At 40.9% G+C, this 17,516-nt stretch overlaps 1 protein-coding gene across 2 annotated transcripts; it reads right to left on the minus strand.

The window, feature by feature from the left end:
• Positions 1–238: 238 nt before the first annotated feature.
• On the minus strand, positions 239–16,532 carry ZC3HC1 (zinc finger C3HC-type containing 1). Of its 2 annotated transcripts, none has more exons than XM_043872540.1 (10): positions 16,099–16,532; positions 14,322–14,433; positions 11,158–11,308; positions 9,866–9,949; positions 6,937–7,064; positions 5,593–5,747; positions 4,300–4,543; positions 3,729–3,941; positions 3,058–3,264; positions 239–670 (listed from the first exon to the last, which is right to left on the minus strand). In XM_043872540.1, exons 1-10 carry the CDS (start codon positions 16,248–16,250, stop codon positions 602–604), a joined length of 1,515 nt encoding a protein of 504 aa, XP_043728475.1. In that variant the 5' UTR covers positions 16,251–16,532; the 3' UTR covers positions 239–601. The 2 variants fall into 2 exon arrangements, with proteins under 2 accessions (XP_043728475.1, XP_043728474.1); XM_043872539.1 differs by having other exon boundaries at positions 9,866–9,955; positions 16,099–16,494.
• Positions 16,533–17,516: the final 984 nt, after the last annotated feature.

Raw genomic sequence — 17,516 nt, forward strand, 5'->3', positions numbered from 1 at the left:
GGAGAGAACCATGAGCTTACCATTCACTATAACGCATCAGGAGGTCTGGTGATGCAGGGAACAATGTCTTGTCTCTGTTCAGGAATACCTCTGACTAGAATCACAGATAAATTCCAGGCTTTGCAGCCAATCTGAAAACTAAAATTCTGTCTTTATTTACTGCTCCACTGTAGTAGTTTTCTCAGTCTCAGCTTCCTTTATATCAGCCCATTAGACAGGAGGAAAATAGTTCTCCAACTGTAAGAACCTTAACAGATGTTTTATTAACACACACTGACATATTCCTGGGACATAAGAGTCTTCAAACACTGCCCTGACCTCAGACAAGAAAACCACTCAAGGCCCCTCTGGGGAGTTTTGGAATCACGCACTCCTTTACCAGAACCAGGTTCGGCCTGCCTCTCCTGCACATCCCTATGCTGCAAACAGGCTTCCTCTTGTCAGATGCAGGCGGTGACACACATGTCTTTGCAAGGGCAGGGGCTCCTTGTGATTAAACCAGAATGGAGAAAAACTTAGCTTCAGCTGCTCAAAAAGGAATTTAGGCTTTATTTTTCAAAGCCACTCATTCCACTTCTCTGCAAGAAGGGCTGGGATATCTTCAGGATGAACACAGAGATTCCCACTGCCGGAATATTCGGAATACCTTCCTTGATTTCTCAGAGAGACTCTGTAGATAGAAAAGTTCATTATTAGAGATTAAATTCCTTTATAGAGACAAAGGGTAATAGCTTTAAGGTGTGGTCTATAAATTTCTCCCACAATGATCTAGATATGTATAGGAGTGAATAAAACAAGTTAATTGTATACTGTGCTATACATAAAGTGAAAGTGAGAATCGCTCAGTCATGTCTGACTCTTTGCGACCCCATGCACTGTACAGTCCATGAAAGTCTCTAGGCCAGAATATTGGAGTGGGTAGCCTTTCCCTTCTCCAAGGGATCTTCCCAATCCCGGGGACAAACCCAGGTCTCCCGCATTGAAAGCGGATTCTTTACCAGCTGAGCCACAAGGGAAGCCCAAGAACACTGAAGTGGGTATAGCTAAAAGCCAGACTAAGAATCAAGAAGCTTGAGTCTGCTGTGATACCACGCTAACACGCTCAGAGCCTCCACAGTACGCCTTATGTCCTCCTCCAAGCATTCGTACATGTCCTCATCTTTGTATGAGAGGATGACACGTGTGACCCGCCATCATGTAGCACCCCACACTGTGCACTGACTTCTCATCTGTGACTGCTGAACTGGCCCTGTGAACAAGGGTTCATAGTCATAAGGTGCCGAGCTGATGTTTATGGAATAATCTAAGGTTGAGGAATGAAACAAAGTTAAATGACTCTGAAGAGTTTAAGCTATGACCTTGGCCTTCTCAGCTTCCTGTTTCAGCCAGCAGAGCTAATAATAGGAAGAATCTCACTGCCACTTGATCATGCCTGCGAAGTGATCTGAGATTCTGAGAAATGGTGTTACAGGGAGACAAAACAGTTCACTGAAAGATAAAAGTTCTCAGGGAAGCAGAACACTTGGTTCTCTTTGCCTTGGAGAGTCACGGAAGAGCACAGGGTCTTGGTGAGAGCACAAACACATCTAATAAGATAACCCACAAAGTTCCCTCTAATGTCTGACAGAAGATGACATTTTCACTGTTTTCTTACCTCTTTGTGGCTGAATGTCTTAATAAAATAAAGCTCTAGGAGGGCAAAGCTTGAACTCTTACTCATGACTGAGGGCAATTTAGTTAATAGAGTGACAAAATTGAAAGAAATTTAAGTTGGAAAACAGTGTAAACTTTTTTTCTAGCTTCAAGATTCTTTACAGGAGAGCCTCTTAAGTTTTATAATTCCCAGTCACACAACAGCTGTGGGGAATCTTATCAGACAAGTTGCCAAAACAGACCTTCAAAGTTCCAGAACTCAGGGCCAGTTATGAGGCCAAATTTTCCCACTACCAAAAAAAAAAAAGCCCTGTGGGGTTCCCAGTTAGCATGACAGTGACAGAGGGGAGTCAATTAGAACTGCCATACATTTTTCATGAGGACCCAGGCAGAGAGAACTCATGTGCAAAGACAGAGCTAATCGCTCCCATTTGAAAGGTGGGCCAAAACATTTGTCTTCAGATAGCTTTACGTATTTTCAAGGTCTTAAAGTAGAAAAATGCAGTTTTGTGGTTTTTTTGGGGGCAAAAACTTGGAAAACCATCATCTGCATATTTACTAAGGGTATGAATGTACATTCTTGAGCTTTTAGCATCACAGCAGCTCCCTCTAGTGGAATCCTGTAACCCTACAAAACCATGAATCGGAATGCTTCTGATAAACAGCTGCTGGCAAGTATTATTTTACTTTGTCCTTGGAGGCAGCAGCAGTCAGAAATTTCTATATTTATACCAAGCAGGTGACATGGCAAATTTGGGAATGCGCCAGCAAAGGAAAGCGAATGCGGTTTTCATGATTCCTTAATGCCCACCATCCTCTCACTTCCATCCTTGGCATAGGGCAAACGTTTGAGTTGCTTTCTTAGCTTTCGTGATGGGTTTGCTTTTACCCACAAGTGGAACCAGCAGCAGTCATTCGTGTGATGGCAGCTGAGGGTCAGTGCACAAACCTGGGGCCTCGGAACACAGCAAAGTAACGTGCCCACCATGAGAAATTAAGTTGTGTTCATGGTAGCAGAGTACAGAGCTCCGTCCAGACAGCTAAGTTAACTGGCCAGGGCTCCAAGTCTAAGAGACAGCAACTCAGATGGAAAAAGTAGCTACTCTGCAACACGAGGCTGGAGCAGCAGCCTGTTACCTCTTGCTATTTCTCTATCCCTTTTCTACTTCGAGTCATCTAAGTTGAGAAGACAAAGAATTTATCAAAATTTGGTGGAATGCCAAATGCTAAACTGCAGAAAGAGTGAGCCAGTCCCTTGTCTGTTCTCTAGGATGAACCCAGACTGAGTCCATCTTGACTTATGAAAATTGTGGGCAGGCAGAGTGCTAATTATAGGAACAGCCTCTTCTCCTCATCTCATAAACAGCAAGTGCTGCACATGATCAGGGCAACGGCTTATCTCACCATGGAGTCGGTTTCAGCAGGCTGGTTAGACTGTTTGTGGGCCAAGAGGATGTTCAGCACTGCCTTCCAGCCTGGCTCTGCCGGAGTGCTGACGTCCACCTCAGTGCCACCATTCTCCCTGGTTTCTTTACCGAGTGTGATATTCACCCAAGGGCACCAGTCTCTATGCTGAGACGTGGGATCAAAGAAGCTTCGGGAAGAGGCATCCTGAGGAAGGAGTCAGAGCAGTCAGTGTTAATGAAGGCAGACACTGTGTAAGTTCAGGGAGGCTCTGCTCTAAGTCGTAAAATTCAGAATCTCACAATGTTCACATTTCTAGTTTTATGTTCTCCTTTAAACTCTGCCCATCTACTTCCCTCTCATTTTAAAAATTCCTTCACTCCCTTTATGTTAAACCACAACTTCTCAGGTCTGTTCCCCTTTCTCACTACTGCCCCTTGGGCTAGACAAATTTATCATGTCTCCAGTAGCCATCCCAAAGAAACAAAAGGCAAAACCCTTAATTTTTTTCCCTTCAAGTCACCCAACTGTCCCATCTTTAAACTTATTCCTACAGCCTCCTACAGCTGCAGGACCAGGCTCGGCTCACGCCTGCTTCTCCATGCTGTATACACAGTGAGAGCTCGCATGCTGCCATGCTCAGGGACCTCCAAGCACGCAGGTGGGCTCACCAAGCTGCTGGAAGAGCAGAGGCGAGCCCGTTTGGCTTTTCGAAGAGGACTAGATGGCACTTCCAGGCCGGCGCTTTCTCCTGTTCCCATGCTGCGGGTCACTGGGCGGGTTCTGGTGGCGGGGCTAGCGGCCTCCGGCTCGGGACGGTCCACAGGACTGGATGAGTCCCCACTCCGAGTTCTAGAGATGATGGGACCTGGGCTCTTTTCAGCCTGAAGGAGAAGGGAGATGTTGAACAATGACATTAATGACTATGGTCACGAGAAATATTTCCAGAAGTATGTGAAAGCTAATATTTTATTTATTGATTTTTAACATTTTAAAAAGTATAAAAATTTAGTTTCTGAACTGTGTAACTGAACTCTTCAAAGAATAATATTTGTATGGAAATCAAAGAATGATTTCCATACAAAATAATGAATTTAGCATCTCCACTGCAACTAGTGAATAAAACCATTCCATGGTATTCTGATCAATTAACCTAAACTAATTTCCAATTTTTCACCAACATTTTTGGTAAGAATGATGTTTTTAAAAAGTCCACCCCAAACAAGCCAAAGGAATCTATACCTGCTCTGAGCCTGGGGAAAAGATGGTATCCTGGCTCCGAGTCACCATCCTGCGAGGAGACTCAGGCACCAGAGGGGAGCGCTCTGGCCGGCCCTCAGAGCCCGGGACAGGGGAGCTGGTCAGGCCCAAGGAAGCGTCCAGGTCAGTCATGGACGACTCGATCTGCTGAAAGCCCCAGAGCCCCACCTTCCTCATACACTGTGAACAAGTTATCAGGGAGAGCTGCATGGGTTCCAACAAAGAACTAGGTAAGAAAAGAAAAGAGAGTGGGTTTTCTCAGAAGGTAATACTGCCAAGGGACTAAACATAATGATTTGTGAGTATGCTTAATCTCATCAAACAAATCTCTGGGCAGTTCAATGGCCTGCGGACCACCTCCTCTCAGGGCCCCTGTCCTCCAATCTCAGGACCTAACTTCATCATCTCTTACAAATTTCCTATAGAAAGATCTAGGGGTCTTAGTGTGCCATCTATGGCAAGATTATTTCACAGGTGAAAATGTTAAGTCACTCAGTTGTATCCGACTCTCTGTAATGCCATGGATTGTAACCTGCCAGGCTCCTCTGTCCACGGGATTCTCCAGGCAAGAATACCGGAGTGGGTAGGCATTCCCTTCTCCAGGGGCTCTTCCCGACCCAGGGATCAAATCCAGATCTCCTGTGTTACAGGCAGATTCTTTACTGTCTGAACCACCAGGGAAGCCCCATTTTAAAGGTATGTTTTATAAATTTCTCATGTCCCTTCTAAAAGTTTTTCCCTATAAGAGAAGAATAGTCCTTAATGTACCAAGGAAAGCATATTTAAAGTAAATCAAAATTAGTCTGACAGTCTTCTGTCTCAGAAGGATTCTGTGCCAAACTGAGCAGCTGGAATGGAAACACCAAGCTGGGGCCTAGAGGATTCAGCTGGTGCTTCCTTGGTAGATTTCATCAGTTAAACTGATTTTTCCTTTCTAAAACTAGAAAGGAGCTTCACTGTTTACAGGAACACAAATTTCCTACTGGGAAGTGACAGTAAAAGAAACAAAGTTTAGGTGTGTTCACAAATTCCTGAGTTCTAATTCTGGTTTTGTTGCTAATTCTTACTATCCCTCTTCCACCCACTTAGGTTTTCTCTGTCACTGCCTTTCTCACACAAACACCATGTGATCTACAAATGCTAAGAGTAACTGATATACATGGAAAGGGAGGCCTGGCGTGCTGCGATTCATGGGGTTGCAAAGAGTCGGACACGACTGAGTGACTGAACTGATAAGTGTCATCACGGTTTATGTCCCCAGGCACATTCGCTAACCTACACGCCCAGCCACACACGGAAAGAATACAGGCAGTGACATGCACTTGGATGTCTGAGCCTAATTTGGTTGCAGTTTTTCTCTCATCAGTCCGGTGATCAAGTTCATCTTCAAGCAGGTGCAGGAGAAGACTGATCTTGTCTTCTGTCAAGCACTACAAAGGAACCAATATGAAAGACTTACACAAATATCAACCACCATGAACAGAAGCCATAGATAATGATGCATCTAGATGGTACAAGGCAAAAATCATGGAAAAAATGATAAACACAAAGACAATTCTCTTCACTCAAGTAGACTTATTTCTAGCAGAGGCTAAGGTATCCATAAGCACTTCCTGACCTGCCCAGGATCTGCTATGAGAAAGGGAACAGTTTTCCTGGAACTACATCATCTTTTCTTAGTACCAACTTGCTTTCAAATCACCAACTCCGTATTTTCTCTGAAATCTGTAAACTTCAAAACCAAATGATGACTACCACTTATATCTTATATCTTGCCCTGACACTGAATTTACTTTATTTTTGGATGTGCTGGGTCTTCGTTGCTGCCTGGGCTTCTCTCTAGTTGCAGTGTGCAGGCTGCTCACTGCGGTGGCTTCTCTTGTTGTGGAGCACGGGCTCCATGGTGTGTGGGCTTCAGTCGTTAAGGCACGTGGGCTCACTATAGTTGTGGCTCCTGGGCTCTACAGCACAGGCTTAATAGTTGTGGCACATGAGCTTAACTATCGCACGTCATGTGGGATCTTCCTGGACCAGGGATCAAACCTGTGTCCCTTGCATTAGCAGGTGGATTCTTTCTCTCTGAACCACCAAGGAAGCCCTGAATTTACTTTTGACACAACAAAAGAGCTTGCCAGAATCTTCACTTTTGTTCTAAGAATAATACAGAACCATGACAGGGTGAAGAAAACTTGCCTTGGCTAGGGACAAGTAGACATTTATAACAGGCATCAGATGTTAATAGTCTGATGCTAAAATACACAATAGCTTCTCAATTGAAGAAGCAAAACAATAGCTTCTATTTCCTATAGTTTAAGTCTGTCTTAAAAATGGTATGCTATAAGCCATATGAAGCCACATTTCAGTATCTTCTGTTAAGTATTTAAGTAACAAATTGAGATAAAATTGAATTTATGCCACTTAGAGCATCATATCTAAAAGTGTAAATAGAACTCATTTATTTAAACCCTCGAGTCACCTTTCCAGTAGAGATTGGAAAAGGTCAGTTGAGAGACAAACAAGTAGTTCTCTTTTAGCTATCTTCATCCTCTGGTCATTAAAAGAAATGCTTCATGCTGGTGACAACTGAAGGCCACTGTATGCTAGCCAGGAAAAACTCACCATAGTTTTTATGTCCTCTGGCCTCAAGGAAGGAAGCTGGAGGTCCAAGTGACAAAGGCTTTGAAAACGATCTAGGAATTCACTAACAAGAACAGTGGGCTCATCCAATGGCAACATCCCAAATCGATCTGTGGAAATAATAAACTGAAGATGATATTGGTGCAAATTATTTTAAAAAAGAAAGCATGTATAGAGCAGCAGGGGAAATGTAAAACTGATGATATTTGATAATATTAAGAAATTAACTTTTTTTTTTTGGATAGGGCTGTGATGATATTTTTGTGATTGTTTTATTTTTTGGCTGCACTGTGGGGCATGTGGGATCTTAGTTCCCTGACCAGGGATTGAACCCGTACCCCCTGCATTGGGAGCATGGAGTCTTAACCACTGGACCACCAGGGTAGTCCCTGCGATTATATTTAGAAAGCAGAGTCTCAGGAACGGTTTCTCAGAAGCAGTCAGGTCTTAGCTGAACTGGAAAGACCAACAACAGTGTGTAAAAGTAAAGCCCTAAGGGACAGCATATGTGGGGAATTCTAAATAGTTTCTCAGACTTGGAACACACTATTCCTCTGGGGAGCCGAATCAAAGAGAAGGTTAAAGTATAGACAGCAGTCAGGCCATAATTAATGTATGTTGATGAGAAACTACTGGAAGATTTTTTTTAAAGGAAAAATACAGAATATATGCACTAGTTTAGAGAATAAGGGGTCAGCCTGGATGCAAAGAAATAAGCTTAGCAGACAGTGGGGTGATCTGAAGTAGTAACCCCTCTAAGATATCAGTGGCACAAGGATGGCGAGAAGCAGCATCCATGTGGAAGTAAGGAAAATGAACAGAGGCCTGTGGGACCCTGTGGGATCAAGCACACCAACAGCTGCATAATGGGAGACCCGGAAGAGAGGGAAAGGGGCAGAAACAATATTTGAAGAAATATGATCTGAAAACTTTCCAAATTTGATTAAAAACATTAATCTGTACATCCAAAAGCTCAAAATCTGTGTAAGCAGAGAAACAGCCACTATGCTAGAGTAAGTAGGAAGTGTACCAAGAATGAAACCTTGATTAACACCTGTGATGACACGTAATTTGGTGAAAACGGTGTTCAAATTACAGTCACACACAACAAGAATGTAGAAAGAGGGTCTGACAGGAGGTTCTAAAATGAATAAGCCAGTGTTCCCAAAGGGAGAACCAACTAGATAAACACTATTCCTCAGCTCTTGGATTAAAATTTTAGATGGTTCTACCAATTATAAAGCTTCAAGCCTGCTACATGTGACAACATGGACTAATTTCAAAAAAGCTGACTCCCCCTATGAAGGATAGGTTGTAGAAAATACACAGAATGATAACATTTATAGAAAATTCAAAACAAATAAGTAGTACCAGCTATACTGCCTCTCAGTTCAGTTCAGTCACTCAGTCGTGTCCGACTCTTTGCGACCCCATGAACCACAGAATGCCAGGCCTCCCTGTCCATCACCAACTCCCGGAGTCCACCCAAACCCATGTCCATTTAGTCGATGATGCCATACTTGAAAATGTTGTAGATACAGAAACCATGTAAACAAATCATGGTCACTAAATTCATGATAGTAGTTACTGCAGGACAGGGAGGCAGGGAATGAGACTGGGGAGGACTACACAGCTGTTACCTGTAATTCTTCCTCATTAACAGAAAGAATGCAAGGTGGGTGTTTACAAGGGTAGCAAAATGTTAGTAATTGGTGAGGCTGGGTGGTATATACAGAGATGCTTCTTATATTACTATTTACATTTTTTTTATACTTGAAACACTAAAATTTTAGAAATTACTTAAAAAGTTAAAAATAAAACAGAGACACGTTCTATGGGTCCAGAGTTTTGTCTCTGGTCTTGGTGAGCGCCCCAGAAGGCTCTGCTCTTGAGGCTTTACTCAACAATATGCCTCCGAGACCAGCAAAATATAAACAAGTACCACCTGAGACTACATTTTAGGCTCCCTTGTTCTGAAGAGCTTTGTGCACACATGAGTGGTTTCTGATTCGAGAGAAAGGGCATACTGCCACAGCTCTTCTAAGGGAAGTTCAAGAGGAGCCTGCACCTGGCCTCTCCAGACTCCTTAAGACGGGGGAGTCCTTGGCTGTGATATCCTTTGTTGTTGTTGTTTGGTCACTAAGTCATGTCCGACTCTTTTGTGACCCATGGACTGCAGCCTGCCAGGTTCCTCTGTTCATGGGATTTTTCCAGGCAAGAGTATGGGAGTGAGTTGCCATTTCCTCCTCCAGGGGATCTTCCCGACCTGGGGCTCACCTCTGGAATCGCCTGTATGCAGGTGGGTTCTTTACCGCTGGACCACCTGGGAAGCCCCTGGGATACCTTCACTTCAGTGCTACTGCTATGTTGTGCTGCTTGACTGTCATAAACTGTAGATTTGTGATCACTCTCATGTGCAGTCCTGTGAGTCTTCCTTAGCAACTGACCCTGTTTAACTGCCACCATTAACGCCATTAGTGTACCAGGAAGCCTGGGCAGCACATGGGGCTGGTGTGCTACGGTGACAAAGGCAGAGAGTTTGAAATCAGATAAAACTAGTGGCTGATAAAACTAGATATATAAAACTACATAAAACTATGGCTCCTCACTAGTTGGTTTTAAGATATCTGATTCTCAGTTTCCTTATCTAAGAATCAGATTGATAATATTTACCTCCCAGGGCCCCTGCAAGGATTAAACAGGATTATGTATGCATGGTTTAATCTCTGTCATGCCAAATGCATTTAATAAAATAATGACATAAGAATAAATTAATGTCAGTTCTTCTTGTAAAGCACAAATAGAAAGGAGGAGAAAGAAACTTCAAAAACTAGATTTATACAAAGAAATAGACAATACTAAAATGCAATGACCAAAGAGATGATAATTGGGAAATGTTGGGAATAAGTACCTGGAGAGGGGCTGTCTGGCCAGAAACAGAACTTCTCATGGGCAGTACATAAGGCTTTCTTCAGCTCAGCACATCGTTCCTGATCTGAAACTCACAGAGGTAACAATGCCTTAAAAAACACTATCACAATTCTGTTCTGTACATCTGTGTCTCTTTTTCTGTTTTGCATATAGGGTTATCATTACCATCTTTCTAAATTCCATATATATGTGTTAGTATACTGTAATGGTCTTTATCTTTCTGGCTTACTTCACTTTGTATAATGGGCTCCAGTTTCATCCATCTCATTAGAACTGAAAATGAATTCTTTTTAATGGCTGAGTAATATTCCATGGTGTATATGTACCACAGCTTCCTTATCCATTCATCTGCTGATGGGCATCTAGGCTGCTTCCATGTCCTGGCTATTATAAATAGTGCTGCAATTTTGGACTCTGTGGGAAAAGGCGAGGGTGGGATGTTTCGAGAGAAGAGCATTGAAACATGTATATTATCCAGGGTGAAACAGATCACCAGCCCAGGCTGGATGCATGAGACAAGTGCTCGGGCCTGGTGCACTGGGAAGACCCAGAGGAATCGGGTGGAGATGGAGGTGGGATGGGGGATCGGGATGGGGAATACATGTAAATCCATGGCTGATTCATGTCAATGTATGACAAAAACCACTACAATATTGTAAAGTAATTAGCCTCCAACTAATAAAAATAAATGAAAAAATAAATAAATAAAAAAACACTATCACAGATTCAAAATCCAATGGCCAAGAGCCTTTAAGAGTATAGATACAACTAAAAATAAAAATAACTAAGGCAATTTTTAAAGATATGAAATATTAGTAACTGCATCATCTTAATATTTGTCACAAGTTTTTTTTTTTTTTTTTAATTTTTTTATTAGTTGGAGGTGTCACAAGTTTTAAATCAAGATTCTAAGACCAGTTAACAAGGAGCTATTATGTATCTTTATAAGGCAGAGCATTCCAAAATGTGAGCCTTCATTAATGCCCTGTGTTTCTTAGCCTAAAGTATAAATTTCAGAATCCTAATATAAACATACTGCTGTTAGTTTCCCAGAATGCATAAAGACAGGTTCACTCTAAAGTAGCTGAGCTTTAAAAAAAAAAAAAGTAATGACTGAAGCTAATAATTAGGGTGAAGAAAATCACAAATTTACCTTGTTATAATATAGAAGGACACATTCTTGATCAAACACAAGTTGCTAGTATTTTCAAAAAAGCTAGCATAGATATCTTTTGAACTTGGAGAAAAATGTAATTTGTACTTTACACTTACATCTGTCAAAATCAAAAGCTGGTTGTAAAGTGGCACAGAGGAAAGCCTGACAGCTGGAGCACTTCAGCATATCACACTCAACTGTGACCCAGCCGTATTTTGCACAGACCAAGGGAGACAGCTCAGAGGGCTTGCCTGCCCATTTCAGAGAGTATTCATGTTAAGAAAAACATGAGTACATTAAAATGAACAAGTCAGAAATGAAAACTTTAATTCACTCTTAGTATATTTAGGAATAAACACATTCAGAGGAAAAGCTATGGGAAGCCCTATATATTTTATATGCTTAAAATGTTTTTTATTATTATCAGTTGTGTGATGGAGTAGAGAAGCCATTCTATTTTGCTTAATATGAAATACTAGGGACTGCCTTGGTGGTCCAGTGTTGGGGAGTCCACCTGCCAATGATGGGGACACAGGTTTGACCCCTAGTCCAAGAAGATCCCACATGTTACAGAGCAACTAAGCCCGAGGTCCACAACTACTGAAGCCAGAGTACCCTAGAACCCATGCCCTGCAACAGAAGCCACCACAATGACAAGCCCATGCACTGTAACGAAGAGTAGCCCCTGCTTGCTACAACTAGAGAAAGCCTGCATACAGCAACAAAGACCCAGTGCAGCCATAAATAAATAAATTAAAATAAAAAAATTCTAAGGATTTGAAAACACTAGTGAAATACCTGGATTTGCCTGAGCAACAAGGGATGGTGAAGGTCAAACAACAGAAATATTTATCGCTCATCTGTGCTGCCCTACTTTTACCTTCTGAAGAATAAAGTCAGTAAAATTAAAAATATTCATTATTCATCCCTGCCCTAAATTTGACTGTTATATACTAATGTGTGTAGGTGGTATGTGTGTTTTAAATAGGCTGAGAGCATTAAGAGCATCTACAAGTATAAAATAAAAAACATTTATTGATCTTTAACATTCAACACTTGTTTTTTTCTGTTTACCTATAGAGCTCTTGTTTTATAGAGCACACATACAAAAAAAGAATAAAACATGAAAGTTGCAGAAAAGTTCTGTATTTTATAAGGGATATTGGAATTTGAAAACATTTTAATAGCAGCAAAAGGACTGAAGGCTAGAAATAGAATCTAAAAAAAAAAGAAATAGAATCTAGATATAAATGTTAAAGGAGTTTGGATTCTGTAGACTAAAAGAAGGAAACAACAAAATTCTGTAAAGCAATTATCCTTCAATTAAAAACTAAATAAATTTTTTAAAAAGAGAATCACTTACCTAGCTTAGGTCAAATAAATAATTATCATATCAAAGTGGCAATCAAATTAAATTCACTGAGAACAAAAAATAACAAAATGAAATAATTTTTAAATGCTGTATCAATATTAGGAATTAATTCAAGGAACAGCAGTACAAGGATGGTTAAAATACTTTCTCCTTCCTGAACAATTTAGTCCTAAAGCCACCAGGTGGTGCATGGCAGAGGAATAAGCCAGAAGGGTGAGGGAGACAGCTCAGGGCAAGGCATCAAAGTGAGGGAGTCCACATAAAAAGTTGGAGCACCTTGGGGTGCTGTAGCCAAGTGAGGTGTAAAGAGTATCTACACGGGCCTCCCACTCACCAAATCAGGGGCAACTGGAATTTCAAAATATAATACTAATGGATTAAAATCCATTGAATAAAAAAGGAAATCAGGAGACCAAGCTACTACAAACAAATAGGTTATATAAAGTTTGATGAGGAATTATATTTACATAGTTTCAAAGAACATTCCCACCAAACAGCTTAATTACAAAGGACGCTATTTTACAACAGTAAACACCGACAGACACCCACTTAATCAACTGATCAAAATGATCATCCGGGTAAAGGGGCATATCAAAAGCATGTGCCACCTGACAGGACGCAATGAGAACACAGCATCACAACTTGCATCTCATCATAACCAAACATCAGATAAATGCAAACTGAGATACGCTCTATAAAATAACTGGCCTATCATTTTCAAAAGTATCAAGGTCATGAAATTCAAAGAAAAAGTGAAGATTTTAATGATGACAATTGATGGAATTATTATGATGTAAGGGTTAGATGGTAGTAATTTATTATGTGAATTTCCCAATTTTGATGATTTCATTGTGGTTATGTAAAAGAAAGTCATTGTTTGTGGGGAATATTTGGGGGTCATGAGGTGTCACTTTGGCAACTTACTTTCAAGTACTCAAAAGAAGGTTCTATGTAACCTGTACAACTTTTCTATTAAGTCTGTAATTGCTTTTAAATTAAAAACACTCTAGCAAATAGAAAACGGCAAAAGTGATGCGATGTTGCTTGAGACTAGGTTATAAAAATAATCTAGCTTCTATCTTGCTCTCTCTTGCTTGCTCACTCTGACTGAAGTCTGCTGCCATGTTGTGAACTATCCCTGTGAGAGCCCCATGTAGCTCCAGTCAAAAGCCATTAAAGAACTGAAACCCTCAGTCCAATAGCCATGAGGAAATTAATCTTGCCAACAACCAGGTGAGTGAGCTTAGAAGTAGATCCTTTACTAGTCTAGCCCTGGCCAACACTTTGATGACAGTCTGAGAGAGGCCTTGAACCATACGACTTAACTAAGCTGTGCCTAGATTGCTGATCCACAGAAAACGTGAGATAATAAGTGTTTGTAGTTTTAAGCTACTAAGTCTGAGGATAATTTGTTGTGCAACCATGGATAACTTACAGAGGAAAATCTTGAAAGAGACAGGAAATGTACTATAGTCTAAAATAACATTAGGTTTGAGCGCTAAGAGCCTTACACCATAATTTCGGTTCTACCAGTTACTAACAAGTTGACCCTGGGTAAATCAAATAATCTACCTGAACTGTTTCCTTTTTGCAAAATGAGACTAAGAATACTTATTTTCATATGTTTAAGATGAAGCTCAAATGTGATAATAAACATGAAAACACTATAAACAACGTCAGTTATTATTCCTTTTTCTCACAGGCTCTTAGTTTTCTCTTCTGTGGGGAAAAAAAAAGATTAGAAGTCAAATGTCCCTTAATATTTTATGATGCTAATTTTCCTTAAAAAATTCTTATCAAGTTTAATTCTAAAAATTAAAACATCAGAGTAACTGGTGTTATTCCTGGAAAAAAAAAACCAATTCAGCAGCATGAGAACATGCAACTCACATTAACCTAAAAGGATATAGAATATGTTTCCACTCTGCTAAAGAAGGCTTCTTTGCTTGTAGATTCCAACGGAGGTTCTTCTGCTTGGGGTGATCCATTAACTGACTGGAATGTGGCAGATGTGTCCTTCCTAAAATAAAGTGGCAGAAGTACTGGTAATCCTCTCAAGGCATCACTTTGCCTAAACATTTTGTATCTGGCATCTCTGTACCTCATAATATCAATCATACCACTCTAGATTTTAAACTTTCTAAATTTCACTTCTCTACTTAACATTTTCAGTAGTTTCACAGAATCCAAATTCTTCAGTCTGGCATTTAAATCTCTTTACAGTTTGGCCACAACTAAGTTTCAAGCAATTTCTACTTCCACCATGCTCTGCTAATCCTGTACTAGTAAACTGTTTTACCTCACTCTCTGGTCTCTGACAGCACTTTGCATAACTTTTGTAAACACAAAACAAGACTTAAGGCTTCTATCCCTTATACAACTTGAACCACCTTATAAATTCAACTCTTTTAACAGCAGAAAATAAGTTTTTATATTTCTACATAGATTGATACGTGATACCCACTTTTCCCCCAAAGGAACTAATTTGAAAATTTAAATCTAAGATTTTTAGGCTATTTCATTTAAAAATTCAAGGGAAAAAAACACAGCAAAACAATTATTTTATATCCAATGAAAGGCACTTCAACAGAGCCTGGATAGGGTAAAGGGAGGAACTGCGTTAGACAAAAGTAATTTTAATAAAAGTAAAATTACATCAGGGCTTCCCTGGTGGCTCAGCTGGTAAAGAATCCGCCTGCAATGTGGGAGACCTGGGTTTGACCCCTGGGTTGGGAAGATATCCTGGAGAAGGGAACTGCTACCCACTCCAATATTCCAGCCTGGATAATTCCATGGACTGTATAGTCCATGGGGTCGCAAAGAGTCGGGCACGACTGAGCGACTTTCACTTTCAAGATTACATCAATTATTATAAGTCAAAGTAATTTATTCTAACAATCCTTCTGAGAGTCACAGAGAGCCTCAGGGAGGTTGAATCTTGGAAAAAATTCAGAGGATTCAAAAATTTGGATAGAAAAGTGACATTTCTTTTAGTAACTTCTAACTGAAATGCAGCACTTCTTTCCATTATGAATGAAGATAATTTAAAAAAACCACAGTAGCATCAGCAGTACCTGTAAACTTGTCACCATGCAACTCACGGATATTTTGTCACATTATGGTTACTGCGTATGTACCGTTTTTGCTTAGCACTACTTCAAAATTACAGTAGACAACATATCTACTACTAAATAATTAAGCGTTTTACTAATGAAGAGTTTTACTGCATCACTTCTTTAATCTTTTACTTCCTGATAAACTGCATTCCAACTTAAGTGGTATCCTTTATAATCCTATGCATTTTACTTCATGCATTTAAAAATATAACTTTCTGAGGTGTTCATAAGCTTTACAAGGCCTCCAAAAGTGTCTAGGACTTTAAAAAGGTTAAGAAGTCCAACCAAGAGAAATCGGGTGCGCATTTCCAGTTAGCAGTCCTCTTTTCCTCCCGCCCCGGTTATTAAAAAAAAAAAGTCTGCCTTAAGACAAAATTGCGCCCGCGGTGTGGGATCCAGTATCTCCTGAGTAGAAGATTAAAGGCGACAAGGCGAAGTAATCCCAGTCTCTTCAAGATCCCGGGTCGAAGCCACCCCCACCGCCTGAGTTACAGACCCAGGTATCCCCTCTGGTCCGAGTCCCCTAAACCCTCTTCAATTTGCCGTCGCCAGACACAGCCTGCACTCACGCTTCGGCGCCGGCGCCTCCCTCTTCCGGGGCAATTCCCTCATCTATCAGCTGCCGGACTTTTTGGGGAGTCCCTTCTGGAGAGCGAACAACCGCACTCCAATTCTTTTCGACCCCCGAGGCAAAGGCTGTCCCCTCACTGGGCGCCGCCATCTTGGTCCGTTTCCGAGTTACTTCCCCGCGGGTGTGAAGGCTCAAGAACTTCCGTTCTGGGCGATTAAGATCTTTCTTTGGCTTCCCGCTTGTTAGCCCGAGAGACCTGTGGGGTCTCGCCGCGGGGCCCAGCGCTTCTTGGCCTCGTTAGAAGGAAGCAAATTCTCGTTTTAGAGCGAGTTAGGGACTTCTCAGGAGGTCCAGTGGTTAGGACTCCGCGTTTCCATCGAAGGGGGCGGGTTCAGATCCCGTAGTCGCGGGAACTAAGATCCCGCGTGATGTGCAGCGTGGCCCAAAACAAAAAAACTCGCGGGAGGGCTCTGGTTAAACACCAAGTTTAGTCGTTTCTTTTATGTACGAGCATACCTGGGTTGATAGGTTTTTAGAGCGCTACCTCCAAGTTCAGCAGGGGTGAGGTGCTCAATTTAGTCTTAAGGTAATTAACTGATAAGGTTTAAAAGTTTTAACTCATAGGTTTAAAAAGGTTTAACTGAAGGTTTAAAAGATTTAACTCAAAAGGTTTAAAGTTGTATCTTTTTACATGTGACAGAATGGCGACTTGAGAGTAAATAATTTCGAATCCTTCTTAGAAACAGTGTTATGGGTGGATTTAGAAATTTCTAGCATTTGCCGTCATTGAACACATTCTTCTCTGCTTTGTCCAAAAATTATTTAATGAGGGTGATCTACTGACGGTGTCCTCAGCGCTGGCAATGACAGCAGTGAATAAAGGAGACATAGTTCAAAATTAGTGGAGTTAGACATTAAAAAAAATAAAAAGTTTTCATGAACTTTTGAAATTAAAAGTGCTTCAAAGAAATACCAAGGGTATAAAGGACCTAATTCAGTCTGCAGATTCTCCTGAGAGCATCAGTGCCGGAATTAAAATAGATGAGATGGTGGGAAGGAGAAATACACAGACTCTTAAGAGGAAAAAAAAAGACTGATATGACTGAGCAATAGGCAAAGTTTAAAGTGGAACCACTCCAACCCTTCTAGCTCACTTTCTGTGGGCTCCTAACTCCAATAATGTTTCCACCCACCAGGCCTTTCACCTATGGCTCTAAGTCTTTCCACTGATCCTAACTCCACCACCTGTCCTATTTCTTCTCTCCTTAGCCAACTTCAGTTCATTTCCAATCATTATTATCTCCTTTGCAAAATTTGAATGTGGACTGATAATTAATATTAAAAACTTATTGTTCCTTTTGTTATATGTGATAGTGGCATTGTGATTTAAGGTTTTCAAGAGTCCTTAGGTACATT

Source organism: Cervus elaphus, chromosome 18 (genome assembly GCF_910594005.1).
Source record: "Cervus elaphus chromosome 18, mCerEla1.1, whole genome shotgun sequence".
NCBI lineage: Eukaryota > Metazoa > Chordata > Mammalia > Artiodactyla > Cervidae > Cervus > Cervus elaphus.